The sequence below is a fragment of the Pygoscelis adeliae genome, unplaced genomic scaffold (genome assembly GCF_000699105.1).
Source record: "Pygoscelis adeliae isolate BGI_AS28 unplaced genomic scaffold, ASM69910v1 Scaffold172, whole genome shotgun sequence".
Taxonomy (NCBI): domain Eukaryota; kingdom Metazoa; phylum Chordata; class Aves; order Sphenisciformes; family Spheniscidae; genus Pygoscelis; species Pygoscelis adeliae.
In genome coordinates, this window is record NW_008824338.1 from 187899 (window position 1) to 202603 (window position 14705).

At 37.6% G+C, this 14705-nt stretch overlaps 1 protein-coding gene across 1 annotated transcript in view; it reads left to right on the plus strand.

Moving 5' to 3' along the window:
• Positions 1-14705, plus strand: part of LAMA2 (laminin, alpha 2) — a gene marked incomplete at its 5' end in the record, with an annotated part of 294647 nt that overhangs the window by 178364 nt on the left and 101578 nt on the right. The window contains 4 exon segments of the mRNA XM_009319128.1: positions 1842-1976; positions 2637-2761; positions 6250-6336; positions 7229-7422. Coding sequence (XP_009317403.1) covers positions 1842-1976; positions 2637-2761; positions 6250-6336; positions 7229-7422 — 541 coding nt within the window.

Consider the following 14705-nt stretch of genomic DNA (forward strand, 5'->3'; position numbering starts at 1 on the left):
CAGGAGAAAAAAAGCATCTGATACTCAGGCATTTTTTAAGCAAATGCTAACAGGGTATATGTATCTATTTCATGATTTATCCTGTAATTGCGTTGTGAGGACTATGTGCACAGCAGTTTTTACTAGAAGTGACGTTTATATCCTTTTTTTTCTTTTCTTTTCTTTTAATCCGGTAGCAGGCTGAAAAAGCAGTGGTAAGAGTTTCCCTAATGGTTACTTCTGAAAAACTTCCAAACTAGTAATGAAAAATGTAGTCTGCTTCATCTTTTGTCTGTGTCCCATTTCATCTCAGAAATGCTTAGATGAAAATAGATGAGAAGAGTGTCAATAGCGTATCAGAAAAAACAGTTAGAGATTAGATTTGTTTGCGGATGTACCATATATTTATACCTCGAACGTAAAGTTACTCAGAACTTGTAAAGCTGTGCTTTGTACCATTTTATGTTTGGACAAGAACTCTTCTGGGATGGAGAGGGAGGAAAAAATTAGGAAATTGTAGTAAGAAAAAAAATTACTTTCATTTGAGATTTATCTAAATTGGAATTCTTCACAAACCATAAAAAAGCAGATAGACTGTTTCTATGCTTCGGGGATCTTAATGTAGTCTAAGTCAAAATAAAAGTGGAAAAGCAGAAGCGAGTTAGATTACCTTCTTTGTGATTCTAAAGAAAATAATTGTGTTTATGCTTCTTCCATAACTTAGACTCCTGGAGGTCTTGGCAATGATTATAAAACTGTCAGAGTGGTGTCGTATGAACAGAATCTAGCATGTCAGCTAGTGCTTGACCGAAGAATCCTGCTTTTGATCATGAAAAGTTACTTACTCCGGATTCTCTTTTGTTTTAATTTGCATCCCTTTTACTGTTGTGTGAAAAGTGTACTATCCACATTCTTTCCAAAAAGCAGAAATTGTGGTCAACGGTAGGAAATGACCTTATCAGACAGCCTTCGTAGGCTCCTAGCACCACTAGGTGGTGGGATTTATACATGGGACAAGTGACTTGTCTGTATGGACTTACCTCTAATGGTTTGAACTATCAAAACGGTCCTGTTAGTATTTTTATGCTGCCATAGCTGTGCGCTTTCTGGGAGCTATGTAGACACTTTTATACATTTGCATAATAAGCCCGAAATAAAGATCAAGTGCTTGATTTTGCATGTGTCAGCTTTGCTAGTAATTTTTGGGTTGCTCTCAGAATTTTATTGCCAAGCTGGGGTAGAGGAGACTTAGTGATAGATAAATTTGATTTGGGGCTAATAGTTCCAAGACATGTAAAATCTTTAATATTTTGAATTCTTTACTTTTATGGTCTTTAAATTATACAGCTATAAATAATGCAGCCATGCAGCCAGTTTTTTGATTATTATCCTTCGGCTTTTGCTTGTTACTCATCAGGCAGTATGCAGGCAGATATTAGCTTGTCAAACCTGAAAAACTCACCAAGGGTGAAGGAAACAGAATCATCATGCTTGCTCTCCACAGTCCGTGCAAAAAATTTATTTCAAAAACAAACCTTACTCTTAAGAAATGAAAGGAATGATGCTTGATGCACAGTGAGAACAGTGAGGTGTTCTGCATCTGAATGAAAGGTCTCTCAAGCTGTAATATGAAAAGCCTGGTGCCAGTGGAGTGCTCCAGGGATTTTTCAGCAATGTTTCCAATTAGGGCTGGCTCTTGTTATCTGTAAAGTACTGTATATTGTTTGTAACACAGCTGGAAGCCTGTCAGGTTCTTTTCACAACTTGTAAAAACTGGTGATTGCAAAGATGGGCTTGCAATGCTCCCCATACCTAGTCCATTCTGTAATGATCTGTTTTCTTCTGCATCTTTTTTATTGCAGTCATGCTCTCCAGGATTTTATAGGCTTCCATCTTCACCTGCAGGAAGGACACCTGCTCAGTCCTTAGGTGCCTGTGTTGCATGTCAGTGTCATGGACACAGTACTATGTGTGACCCTGAAACATCAATTTGTCAGGTATTAGATTTCTGAACTTATGCACTAGGTTAATCTTAATGTAAAATTCATAAGTTGTGTAACTGATCTAAAAAAATAGAGGGCAGTATGTTAATCCAATTTTGCTTAAATAGCTTAAGTGTCAAATTTAAATGGGGGGTCAAAAAAGCAAACCACCTACCTTTACAGTTTTCCATTCTGATTTTCTAGAGTTCAGATTATGCAGTGCTTTATTGCTGCTGAATTACTATTTGTGTAAAAAGAAAAACAAAACATCTGCAAACTAAAGAGGCAATGTACCGTGTGTCGTGCAATAAACATAACACTGCTCTTACAGGTAATAATACGTGTGACCTGATACAGTAAGATTGAATTTTAATTGATTATTTCTCCTGCTTCAACGGCTGGAGCAAAAGAGGGAAGGAAGGATGAATGGGATAAGAAGTTCCACAGGATACATCTGGCTAGCTACAGGCCTCCATTCTTCCTCCTTCTAAACCCATATATAACTCAGCAGGCATTTGATAGATGCTTAAAGCAAGCAGTCCCACTGCGAATCATATCAGGGAGAGAGAAATTACGAATCGAAATAAGTTTGAATCCCTGAGGCTGGGAACAAAATGTTGTCTGCTTTCTTGTAATTATCAAATACAGCTTTCTTTCTGTCTCCTTCCTTTGCAGAATTGTCAGGACAATACTGCTGGTCACCACTGTGAGAGATGTGCGCTGGGATTTTACGGCATTGTCCAAGGGTCTCCGGATGACTGTCAGCCTTGTGCTTGTCCCCGATCCATTTCTAGTAACAAGTAAGTAAGCAAACGCATGATGCAGAATTAACCTTTCCAGCAAGCAAGAACTTTGTTTTGGGCTCACTGTGTCCTTTTTCAGATGGCTACAGGAGAACTGCATCATGTAAGCCATACTAAAAAGTTTTGTATCTACTTTTGCTAATTGGTCTTCCTTTAAAAGTCAGAAATTGCTCCCTTGCTAATTTGTGATGAATAAATTAATAAGTGCTAGAAAATGCAATACTCAACAGATAATGAATGTGTGTTATAAAGGTATTCTCACAAACGAAGCTAGAGCAGAACTCAAGTACAATATAGCCACAAGGGAGCTGTAAAAAGACTTATGCTCATATATTATGTTGGTATAAATGTGTTACAGTGCCTTTCTTGCTCCACTGTGGAATTTATTGATTCCTTATTTAATGTTACATGAGTTTCAGGCAATTTGTGAAAGATAGAATAATTTAAAAGCAATATAGTTATTGCAGCATAAATTTTATTGGTTACTCTATGCTAATGAGCCTTGCCACAATGTCTCCGCATGTGTTCCCAACAGATAATACTTTAGCACTTGAGATTTGTTTGTTGTTTTGCTGAGAAGCTCTTAATGATATTTGGAATCATACCATAGTACTGCTCTGAAAAGGTTTGTGTTTCATGGTTGTTCTCTTGAAAGGTTGGAAGTGTTCCTTAAAACCATTTTTCTGCACTTTGTCTGACCTTTCAGAAGTTTTAGTGAGTATTTCAGCCAGTATATCTGAGAGGGTTGTGTGGGTTTTTTTCTTCTTTCTTCTTCATTTTATCATTTTGGGGTGGTCTAAGGTTTATTTTGAAGGAGGGAATCCCTTTCTCAAACATCAGTAGCTAAACACATCATGATCTTTCATCCATGGCAAGTGTTTTTAAGACGACTTCCAAACCTCATAAATACCAAACTTAGAACAACCAAAACAATTATTAAAGGGTCTTAAAGAAATACCCTTTATCTCAGAAAGTTATAATGTGGTCTTAACTGCAAGTTTTTCTGCATTGTACCCTTTTTCATGGATGTTTTCTGTTACGACTTGATTATGTGTTCTACCTACTAGTATCAAGAAAGGACATTCAAGTTGCAAAGAACAAGATCGACCAAGCTTCTCAGCTTTGCACATCAGCAAATACACTGGAAAAAACTTTTTCTGCTACTAACTGGCAGTAGGAAGTGCTGAAAATATCATTCGATCCTGGTTTTTTTCTGGGGCTTAAGAACCTTTGGTTGCTCAGTAATACAGGTGTCAGGTCAGAAAATGAGCGGGACTCTTCACCTGGGTGGTTATGGCACCCTGCTACAAAAATTTAGACATATTCTCCACACTGTGCTCCAGAAATCACTTCAGTATCTTATCTAAAAGCTAATGTAAAACACAGGAAGTCGGTGTCACTGAAGTGCTCTACAGCTGAGAAATGTGTGGACTCCAAGTAGTATGTGTGTCCTGGGTGCGCACTCAAATTGCTGAGCTCCTTGAGGAAGGGAGAGCAAGCAAAGCAGCAATACCTCGTGCAGCCACATGGCCTGCACGACTGTGGATGTTGTCAGGGCCTTTTGTGTCATGCTCACATAAAAGTGATCATGAGGCTTTTTTGTTCAAAAGCCTTTGTAGGAATGTGAATAACACCTAGTCTGAAATTAGTAAATACACTTCATCATGAGATAGTCATCCAATTTCTTAGTGCTGTCGAGGGAGGAGTCAGATCTGAGCATGTCCAGAAACAGAACTGCTTGGGTTTTATAGAGCTTAACTCAGATGTCTCTAGACATCATGGACGGGATTTCTACTTCTGTTAGCTGTAGCCATCAACAATTCTGGTACCTGTATAGTAAATGCAGGGGCAGGCAACTGCACGTTTCACCCATGTTAAACCTGAAGGAAACCACCATTGGAGAGAGAGCGGAGGAGGAGGTGTTTCAAATGTGTATATTTGCCTGTCTGTGCATCTCCATTTTCCACTGCTGATAGAGGATGCCTGAACAGTTGGCTTAGACTACATGCCTAACTTTTAGTTGGATAGGCCTAGGTGGGATAGATCGATTCCATAAAGCTACAGAATTAGGTGGAAAACGAGGGTATCACATCTTGGATTTGTGTGTGTTGTGCAGCTCGGTGAAAGCTCTTCAAGATACTATTAAGGAAAAAAATCTAACTACCTGCAGCTATTGTACGGTAGTTGAGTAATCATAATCTCATGAAATGCAGATAGCTAATGAGCTGTCTCATTAGCTTATTATGTCATGACTGACATGATAATATTTGTGAATTAGTATAGTGCAAGTATTTTTATTTATGAAATTTTATGAAACTCCACTAAGGTTTTAAATGCTGTTTTTATACTCCTGTACAATCAGCAGTCAGCTTCAAACATAATGAGCTGGAAAAAAAAAAAAAAAAGAACAGAGAGAATGAGGTGTTCCTGGGGGTGTGGATCTATTTTTATAGAGTTGAAAATGTGTTGGATAATGAGTTTGTGAGTAATAGATCAATTTGTTTGCATTTTTTTGCAAAGGTGTAATTTTATATACTCATTCAAGCATTATTGATTTAATGCATTATAAGCAAGTTAGAGTAGGATGCTGACTGTACTGTACCAAGAAGGAGCTCTGGGCTCACCACTAGCCACCTCTGTGCTTTTCTGGTTCTTCCACAAAGAGCTGAAGGAGTTTTACAGTATTGCACCATTTTAATATTTAGTTGTGTTTCTTTTCCCCTACCTACCCTCTTTGTTTTAACTGTCTGTGCAGGCACTTAATGCACTAATATTCCAGCAACATGCTACTTTGCACAGTTCCCATAGGTACACACTGCAGTCACTAGTTACTCATCTATGTCATGGCTTAGTAAAAATAATCTAGTATCTTCTATGATTAAAATATGACCCCTCCCTGATCATGAAGAAGGTAGCTTTTAGGTTTTTTTTCTGTGTAGGCCAGTCTTTTCAGTACATCCTTGAGAAGATCATCTGACACTGCCTTTTTGGAAGATTCCACGTGGCTATGACTTTGGTTCCTTTCTCCCTCTTTATGTCTTGCCTTTGAGTAAACTCTTCCCAGATCATCTCCTTTTATTCAAACTAAAATTAAATCAGACTGGAAAGACTGGATGTTTGTTAGCTCAGTTTCTTAATCTTTTGTTTCACATCCTTCCCATTACTACCTTTTCTTGATTACTGTGAGTGATGGCACCATTCAATCACACAAGTCTACAGCATGAGCGTTGTTGACTCCATCCCCTCTGATACAACCCTCATTGATTCTGCCCTTCCAGCATTTGTCTAAATTGTGCCAGTAGCACAGCGAGGCATTCACAAAATTCTTAATAGAAAGGAGGGATTTCCCACAGGTGTTTACAAACAGATAAGAAAATGCTGCCATTTACATTAAAGTGGAGCTTACCGTGGGCCCTTCTGCACAGCTGACTAGAGTGAAATGATGCAATAGAGTGGAAAAAGTTTTTTTTTTGCTTTTCTTTTAGTTTTAGCCCTTCTTGTGTTGCGGAAGGACCTAGTGATTACCGGTGTACTGCATGCCCACCTGGATATGAAGGCCAGTACTGTGAAAGGTAGGATGAATGGAAAAAGAAGAAAGAGGGGCAATGAAAGGCAGGCAAGACATGAAGGAGAGCAATGTTCTTCGATACTATAAACATATATTTACTAATGTTTAAATACATGCCTTTGGATAAGTTATTTCTTCTTTATATGTAATTAAAACTCAGCCATAAGAGGCAATTTTTATGTACACTCACTGTAAATTGATAATCAGTGTTATTTATATTGCAGATATTGTCCTAGTCTTATTTTCTGATTTGTGGGGTTTTTTTTCCCCTAGGTCTCAGAAGTTAAACCGAAAAATACAAAATTTATCTGAAATTAGATACCATGCTTATAGTGTGTCTTGATGTCACTCATACGCTTTGTTCTAGTGACTGTTGTGTCCTCATGGGCACTGACTATGAAAGACACTTACATATAAACATATTAATGACCAAATTGCAAATGGGACAACAGCAGCTGTTGTCCCATCCATAGCAATGCTGTGGGATTAAGATGATCAAAATTAGCAAGTGTCTACTATGAGATTTCACTTCTAACACAAAACAAAGTGGCTAGTGGGAAAAAAAGGTCTGTAGACCAAACATTGCTAATGTAGCTTTTTTGTCATGGTATAATAGAAGTTTAACTGAAAACTGTTAGGGGTGTGGAATCACTTTTGCATGCTCCTTCCATCCAGGCTGTTCCATGTCCTGGTTAAAAGTTATTATCAGTTTGTTGGACAGTTTGCAACGTTTCTCCCTCTACAAATGCATACTGAGTCATAAAGCACCAAAGATTTTTTTTATGGTTCATGAATGAATGTTCATATACATTTTGTTTACAATCTTGCCAAGTATTCATTGTAGTACACTATGCATCTCAGTTGGCCAAACCTGGTTTTGTGTTTGCAATGTCTAGATGTTCTTCTGGCTACACAGGAAACCCACAAACTCCAGGAGGCTCCTGCCAGGAATGTGAGTGTGATCAATACGGTTCCCTGCCTGTCCCCTGTGACCCTGTCACGGGACAGTGCACTTGCAAGCCTGGATTCACAGGGTGGAAGTGTGTTGGCTGCGAACATCGGCATGCACGTGATGGCATGAAATGCATTTGTACGTATACTAATGTAATTTTGGAGAATTTTTGATTGTGTTTGTCATATTTCAGAAATTCAACCCTGCTTGTGCATCAGTCAGTTGTGTGGGTTTCTTTGAAAATAGTTGCCAGGTCTCTTACTACTTTGGCATTCTGGTCCATTTTTTTCACAAGTGTTGAGGTGTTGGGGAAACTCTCAATACTTTTTAATATGCTCACTGAAAACTGACAACGAAGCTTTGAAGGATTTCTTTTTGTGGGTTTTTGAAGTCTGTAGTTTTGCTAAAGGTTGTCACTGCTGTTGTGACAACATTTGTTCTCAGTCAATTTTTTAGCATTGTCCTAAATGTTTAACCAGCAATTGCAATGCTCTATGCCATGAGTCACACAGAAAGTTTTTACCAAGGTTTGCTTGGTCATGTTGGTTGAACAACCACCCATTAGAATTTAAAAGACATAAGGAATGGCAATACAATATATCCAGGAACAAAGAACTTCCTTTGTTTAAAACAGAAAACTAATAGCCTAAACCACCGAATTACATTTTACAGTACTGGTATCTTTGCCCTACCTTCAGTTTTGATATGGACCAAGTGTCTTGTTTTTTATTATTGTTTGGAATTTTTTTCCATGAAATTGGATTGTGAGCCCACAATCTCATTTCCTGTGATATTGTATGCTTATGTCTTATCAAAATAATTCAGGTAGCAAACCCTTTCTAGAACACTTAGTAAATCCTGACTGAACTAAGGCATTTTCCTCTCCTCCTCTCCCCCAGCTGAGTAGGAACTAATTTTACTATGATCTTTTTTTTTTCCTCTCAAGACCATCATTGTTTATTTTAAAGTAGAATACAAATAGGAATCCAATAAGTCCACAGTATATAATATTTCTTAATCTGTGCATTTTTTAATATATTGGCAAGGCACAATGAACTGGGTTTAATGTTTTACCTGATTTTTATATGTTATAGGACTTTAATTGGAGCTTTTACATTTGGGAGGGGTGTTGCCTATGTGAGGGACATGTAACATCAAGGCACGTAGATACCAAAAAAAGGCTCTCTTTTTTTTTCCCCCCAGAATGCATTCAGTCTTTACCTCAATACCCAGAGGTGTACAGCTCTCTAATACTAAAATCAGCTAGTACAGCTCAAACAAATTGCAAGCATTTTAAAAGCAAATTGGAAAAATAGAGAAACCGAAGAAGTGCTAAAAATGGCTGAAGGCATCACATCAGTCAAGAATGAGATGTGTGGCTTCTTTGAGTGGTTAAAGAAGAAGACATGTAGGGTCCGGGACTACACAGTGCAGAACATTGTTGCACTCAACTTAATGGTTGTGATCAGCTCTCAGAGAGTGATCGGGACTTAGCAGAACTAAGCTTCTAAATGTGACTATTGCGTTCAGTGCTTTTGCATTAGTCCTGATTCCCAGGTACAACTCTTCTTTGAAAATTAATAGAGAGATTACTGGGAATGTAGACATAAATACTTCTATTTCTGTATTATGTTCATTGATGAAAAGCTTAGTGTACTTAAGGGAAATAAATTCTAATGTCCTGCAGTGTGGTGTAGTTTAGGACTTAATTCTGAACTATCGTATATCTTAAGCTCTATTTTCAACTACAGCAAAATGAATGCAAATAGAGTAAGTAGCTACTTTGCTGAAATAACTACGCTTTGGATTCCATTTTGTGGCCTACGCATCAAGGAGAATTGTAGTCATGAGTTAAGTCCATAAGTGTTACAGCTACAAAATTTTAAAATAACGACTGTGTTTTCCAGAGTGGCATCCAAACAAAAATTACTTAATTTTTCAACATCCTGAATACCTGTTACATTATTTCCAGTACTAGCCGATGTTTTCAATCTCAGGCACCACTTAGTATGTTTTTTACTGGTCATTTACCTTATCAGTATTCTGAAAAGTCTTTTGGATATCCAGGATGGCAGAGTTTCTTTGTACAAAACAGCTTAAGTGCAAGTTTTCATTTGTAATGGTTTTCCAATTTGTTAATCAGACTATTTCATTGTGTGGATAATAAGGTTAAAAATCCTCACTATGAATGGGAAAAGCTGTGTGCAGGGAAATCAAATTTTCCACGTTTTTGCTTTGAGAGATGTGGTTCACTATAATCTCTGATTTAACTGCAACGTATTCATGTGCCGGTGTTGAAATGCATCTACACTACCTGTAGCGGCATTTTTACTTTAACTAGATTATCAGTTTTCACGATAAAAACAGTCCTTTGCATGTGCATATGGACATTTCACGTCATTGCTAGAAGTGAGGAATCAAATGAAAATATTTCTTTCCTTTAGTCATAAAAGTAGGAACAACCTATAGGAACAGAGGTGAGGTGCTTTAAATCTCCCCTATCACAGGAACTAGTCCATTACTGACACCACATCAGTAACATCCATGTCATAAACTGCAAAAACTGCAATTAGACATCTCCGTAGACGTTTTATGCCTATTTGCTCTCACTATATGATTTTCCCTTTGTTTAAAGGTTCCTCAACCCCCACATTACTCCAAACCCGCCTTTGCTAACGCAGGCTAATACCCCTCACATGGTAGAAAGCCAGCCTGATCAATAAACCATTTACCTTTCTAGCCTGTGGTGAACACAGGGGCTGTGGCAGACAAAGGGAGTGTGGCAAGCATAGACGTAGTGGGAATTTGCCCGTGGTTAACACTGCCTAGTATGTCACAGGCTTTAGAGTACAGCTGTTTTCTTCTGATAGGGATTCATTGCTGCAGCCCCTGATGTGCTTTAGTAGTCATTGTGCTGTCAAAGAACTGTTAGAAACACCTTTTGGGGAAATCCTGAAGCTTTCCTTCCTCACTCCCAGAACATTTATCTGTTCCAACCTGAGTTGAGATTGGAGAATTTGGTGAGAACGCAGCTGAGAATTTGGTCCTGTATACAATGCATTTTTATTTTTGTGTATCAACCACTTTCAAAATACTCAGTAAATTCCCTTCTGACTAGCTTCAGCTGTAACAAAACCTTAATAGTAATAACAATAGTGATTAAGTACTCTTAATGTACAGCAAATTAATGCCATATGCAGAATCCTGTTTGCATGCAGTATTTCAAATGAGCTGCATGCATGTATCTACTTTTGCTCATTTGCAGAGTTCCATTTCAAATACTGCAATTGCATTGTACCTGTCAGAAGTGTGAAGAACCCCTAGTTAGGTGGTAAAATGGTCTAGCTTAAAGAAAATACATGCAAATACAATCACCCGTGTTTGAAAAAATGTAGTTGTCAGTAATATAAAACATAGTGTGATTAAGCTGTCCGATGTTAGTATGTTATAATTAATATTTAGGAAAGTGAAAATTGATTTTGAATATTTAGCAAAGAATAACCATCTGAATAACGAATTTTTGGCAAATTCTATAAAAGGCCACCACACAATATGACATGAAAGCTAAATAATGCATATTTAAATCCAATTAGAGAGGTATTTTAGCCACAATATTGTAATGTATTATTGTTTAAATATAACATTTATATTTTAACATATCCCTTATCATAAGCATTCTAAAGATTTTAGAGCGAAAATTTGCAGTGAAAAGACAGAAAAATATCCAGAGGAGCGTGCATGTTCATTAAAGTGACCTATTTCTGATACAGCTGAAAATCTGTTCTTACTGAAAAACAGTTCTTACTGTTTTTTTTCATAACATGTCATTTTTCAGTTGCTTAGTGCATGCCGCTTTTCAGTGCAGTGTTATAACAGTTATCTTTTAGAAAGCTACAGGTAGAATGGAAAGAGAATATATATTTTTAAAAGCCACTGTACAAAGGGGAAGAATTTGTTTACTGCTAAATAACAATGGAAAGATAATTACAGGTGAATGGCACAGACAGAATTCGCTTCCCATTATATTCTTAGAACAGAACAATATTGTTCTCTGTAGGATGCCATTAGGGAATGGAAAATGATACCCAAAAGTAGATTTTTTTATAATATGAGAGTCTGAATGGTCTACTACACATCATAAAAATTCCAAATTTTTTGCATTAGTATGGCTAATAACTGGATTATTTCCCCAGATAAAGTGATCATCTAGATCATCATGTACAGATACTTGTAATACTCTGCTGATGAAGACTTTCTTGTAATTTTTCATCTCAAGTAATCCACTTCTTAGGCTCACTTTCCCTTCTGTTCTGAAACAGTCAGTAGCCAATAAGAAAATTAGTAATGATTGCAAACTTATTTTAATAATGCTGCCAACATCCTTGTGTACTGTCAAATATGACAAAAGTTCTCCCAAATCTTCTCTAATGCTTACAGATTTTTATTTTTATTTGTAACTACAAATTAATTGTCCTCTAAATGATTGATGCTCCCTTATGCATCACTCATTTTTACTGTAATAAATGTATCTCAACGTTTAGTCTGCTGAAAGTTGTCAACTGGCAATTGCTGACTGGCCTATAATCACTACAGTATTGAAGACGTATATTTTTAATTTTCTTAGTTAAACCCCACAGTTCCAATCCAGAACACGCTGAGTTGTGTGATGAACAGGAGCAGCCATTCCTCAGTTCATCTGTACTCAGCATGCTCAGGCAGACTGAGATCATTAGTATTTGCTTGATCCATATTTTACACATACATACCAGAAATACATAAACAAGCCAAAGCATGTACTGCTCCCTCCTCATCCTTCCCAAAAAGCTTTGACCTTAGCAAGCTGAAGTCGGAAGAAGGAGCTACAAGGGGGTTTGGATCAAGCCTGTAGCAATCGTGCATTTTCTTAGCATTTTCTTAATTCTCTTGTGTATTTTTTGTTATACCTTGTAACATTCTACTTCAGTTGTAGAGTTTGTAGTACGTAAAATGAAGAACCTTAGATTGCAATGTTGTTGGAACAGTGACTGCTTGCTACTGTGCAGTGTTTACGGAAAAAAACGATCCTAGTGAGAACTTCAAGGCTTTATTGTTAAGCATGTGGCAAGTCAGAACTCACCTTGTGAATGCTTTCAGGGCACCAGTCATAACTACAATGGGGACTTCAAAAAAATTCGGCTTCAATATCTTGAGCTCTGTTGCAACACAAACTGCAAAACCTTTCCTCAGATGTATGCTCCCGTCCTTAATGTTCCTTGGGGTCAAGCAAAAACCTAAATGTAAAGCAGTCGATGCGGTTCTGCTGTACAAGATTAACAGGGAACAGGAAGCAATCATGACACAGAGAGATCAAGCAGATATTTCATTGTTAGGAATTTTTCTTGAACTCAATCTTGTGGAAAAAAAAAAGGACCTTCAGCTGTGCTGCAGTCAACAAACTTACATCTTTACGAATTTAAATCTTCAATATTGGTAGAAGGAGAAAACTATATAATCAGATTCCTTTAATACCAGGTCTTGGACACTTAAATATTGTCCTCTAAGTAGACTGGTGCTCGCAATGAAAGGGAGTTTTTCCCAGCTGTGACTCAGTTCTGCACCCAGTAGAACGAGGAAGCTCCTAGCCACTGGTCCTGGCAGAAACAAGGTTTTCCCTCTAAAATAGGGAGTAGCTCCATGATCTCAGCCCTCCCAAATTCAAAACTAAGCAGAGATGCTGTCTCTGTCAGAGGCAGATCTTGAAGAATCTCTGAAAAGAGGCATCTCCTAGCTCCTACACACTCCTTAATTCAGCACGAGCTGGGAGCTTATCACAAGCCTTCACAGAGCGAGCTGAAAAGAAAGATACTGTGTGTAACACCAGATCTATGAAGCGTTGGATTAGCTTCTGCTATGTTCTGAGTTTAACAGAAGTTGTGAGCCCTTATGGCACAGCTGTAAGAATTAAACTTACCTCTGTGCTGGCCAACTGCTTCCCTGTCTTCATGGGCTCAATAAGGGATGGGCACCCCTACTTGCCCTAGAAGCTGATAAGCTGTCAATTGTTCTTTTTTGTTTTGATGCATGAGCTCCTGTTGAGTTTAGACCAACACTCCAACGTCTTTTGCCCAACTCAAGCACTATATAAACCTAACTAGTACTGGTATGTATCAGAACCAGCAAATGAGGCTTTATAAATAGGGAAAATCAGAAATAAACCTGAGTCACTACTTTAGACCCTGATCTGGATCTGAATTTTCCCAGATTTTGGAGATATATTGATCATGCAAACTCCCTGAAACCAACAGCAATGGCAAGGAAGCTAAAGCTTTCAGCTCTCTTATGTGGGTTCTGTTTGGGGGGCGTAGAGGAGGGCTTGTTTATTATTTGGTGTGAGACCAGTGCCAAAATGGGAAAAATGGGGTAACAGCCAACAGATTAATAAGCCTAACAATAGTTCAACACTTTTTTATTGTGAAGCAACAGGAAACTAATATTGGAGAGTCACTGACTATCATAGGATACTACCTCATATCAGAGATTGCATGGTTGCCCTTAGACCAACAATTACCTAGTCGTAACACAGTCTTCTGAATCTTAACAGCAAAGAATGTATTAAAGCAAAATTGTGTTAGATAATCACTTAATTGGAGGAACACATTGTGGCTCAGACATGTTATTCCTTTATTGTACATTATCTTCTCATTGTAAGATGGAATAAGTGGTTAGTTGTCCGTAAACTTATAGTGTCTTTTATTACTTGAGCAATTGTTGGGTTTTTTTAAATTCTTTGGCATGCATACTTTGGAGATGCTTCTCACAAGAGGTAAGTCAAAATCCTTACAGGACTTATTGTGCATGGGAAAGTGTGGTGAAAATGGAAAATGCAGTAATTTGCATTAATTGCTTGCTGGACTATTGTAATATTGACTGCATGATTTGCCTCTTACATGCTTGCACTGCTGTAATGATCTGAATTTAGTGCTGCATTTGTTAATATTAGACACAAATTTATCCTGACAGTTTTATAGCTAGACGCAGAAATCTTTAGTCTTGCAAAATATAATCATGCTCTTGAAATATTGCCCGTAGCTACAGTACATTTCAGACTGCATATTGGAGTAGCTTAGTCCTGTCTCATCTACCCAACTGTGGTCCTCACTTAACGTAGTTCCTCTTTTTAACCTCATTATCGTGCAAGAGGTGTTAATTTATACTGAATTTTCACATTGAGAATACTTCATCTCTTCATAAACTGTTCTTTTTTTCTTATTGGTGTGAATTGAGTTTGTCTTTAACACTCAGCAAATTTTTAGCATTTTATTACCAACCACTCTGACAATTTTGAGGGTGATTTAGCTTATTTCATAAGTGAAATAATGTATCAGGAAAAAAAAACAAAACCAAACAAACAACAAAAGCCAACTCTTTTCAGGTCTGAGAAC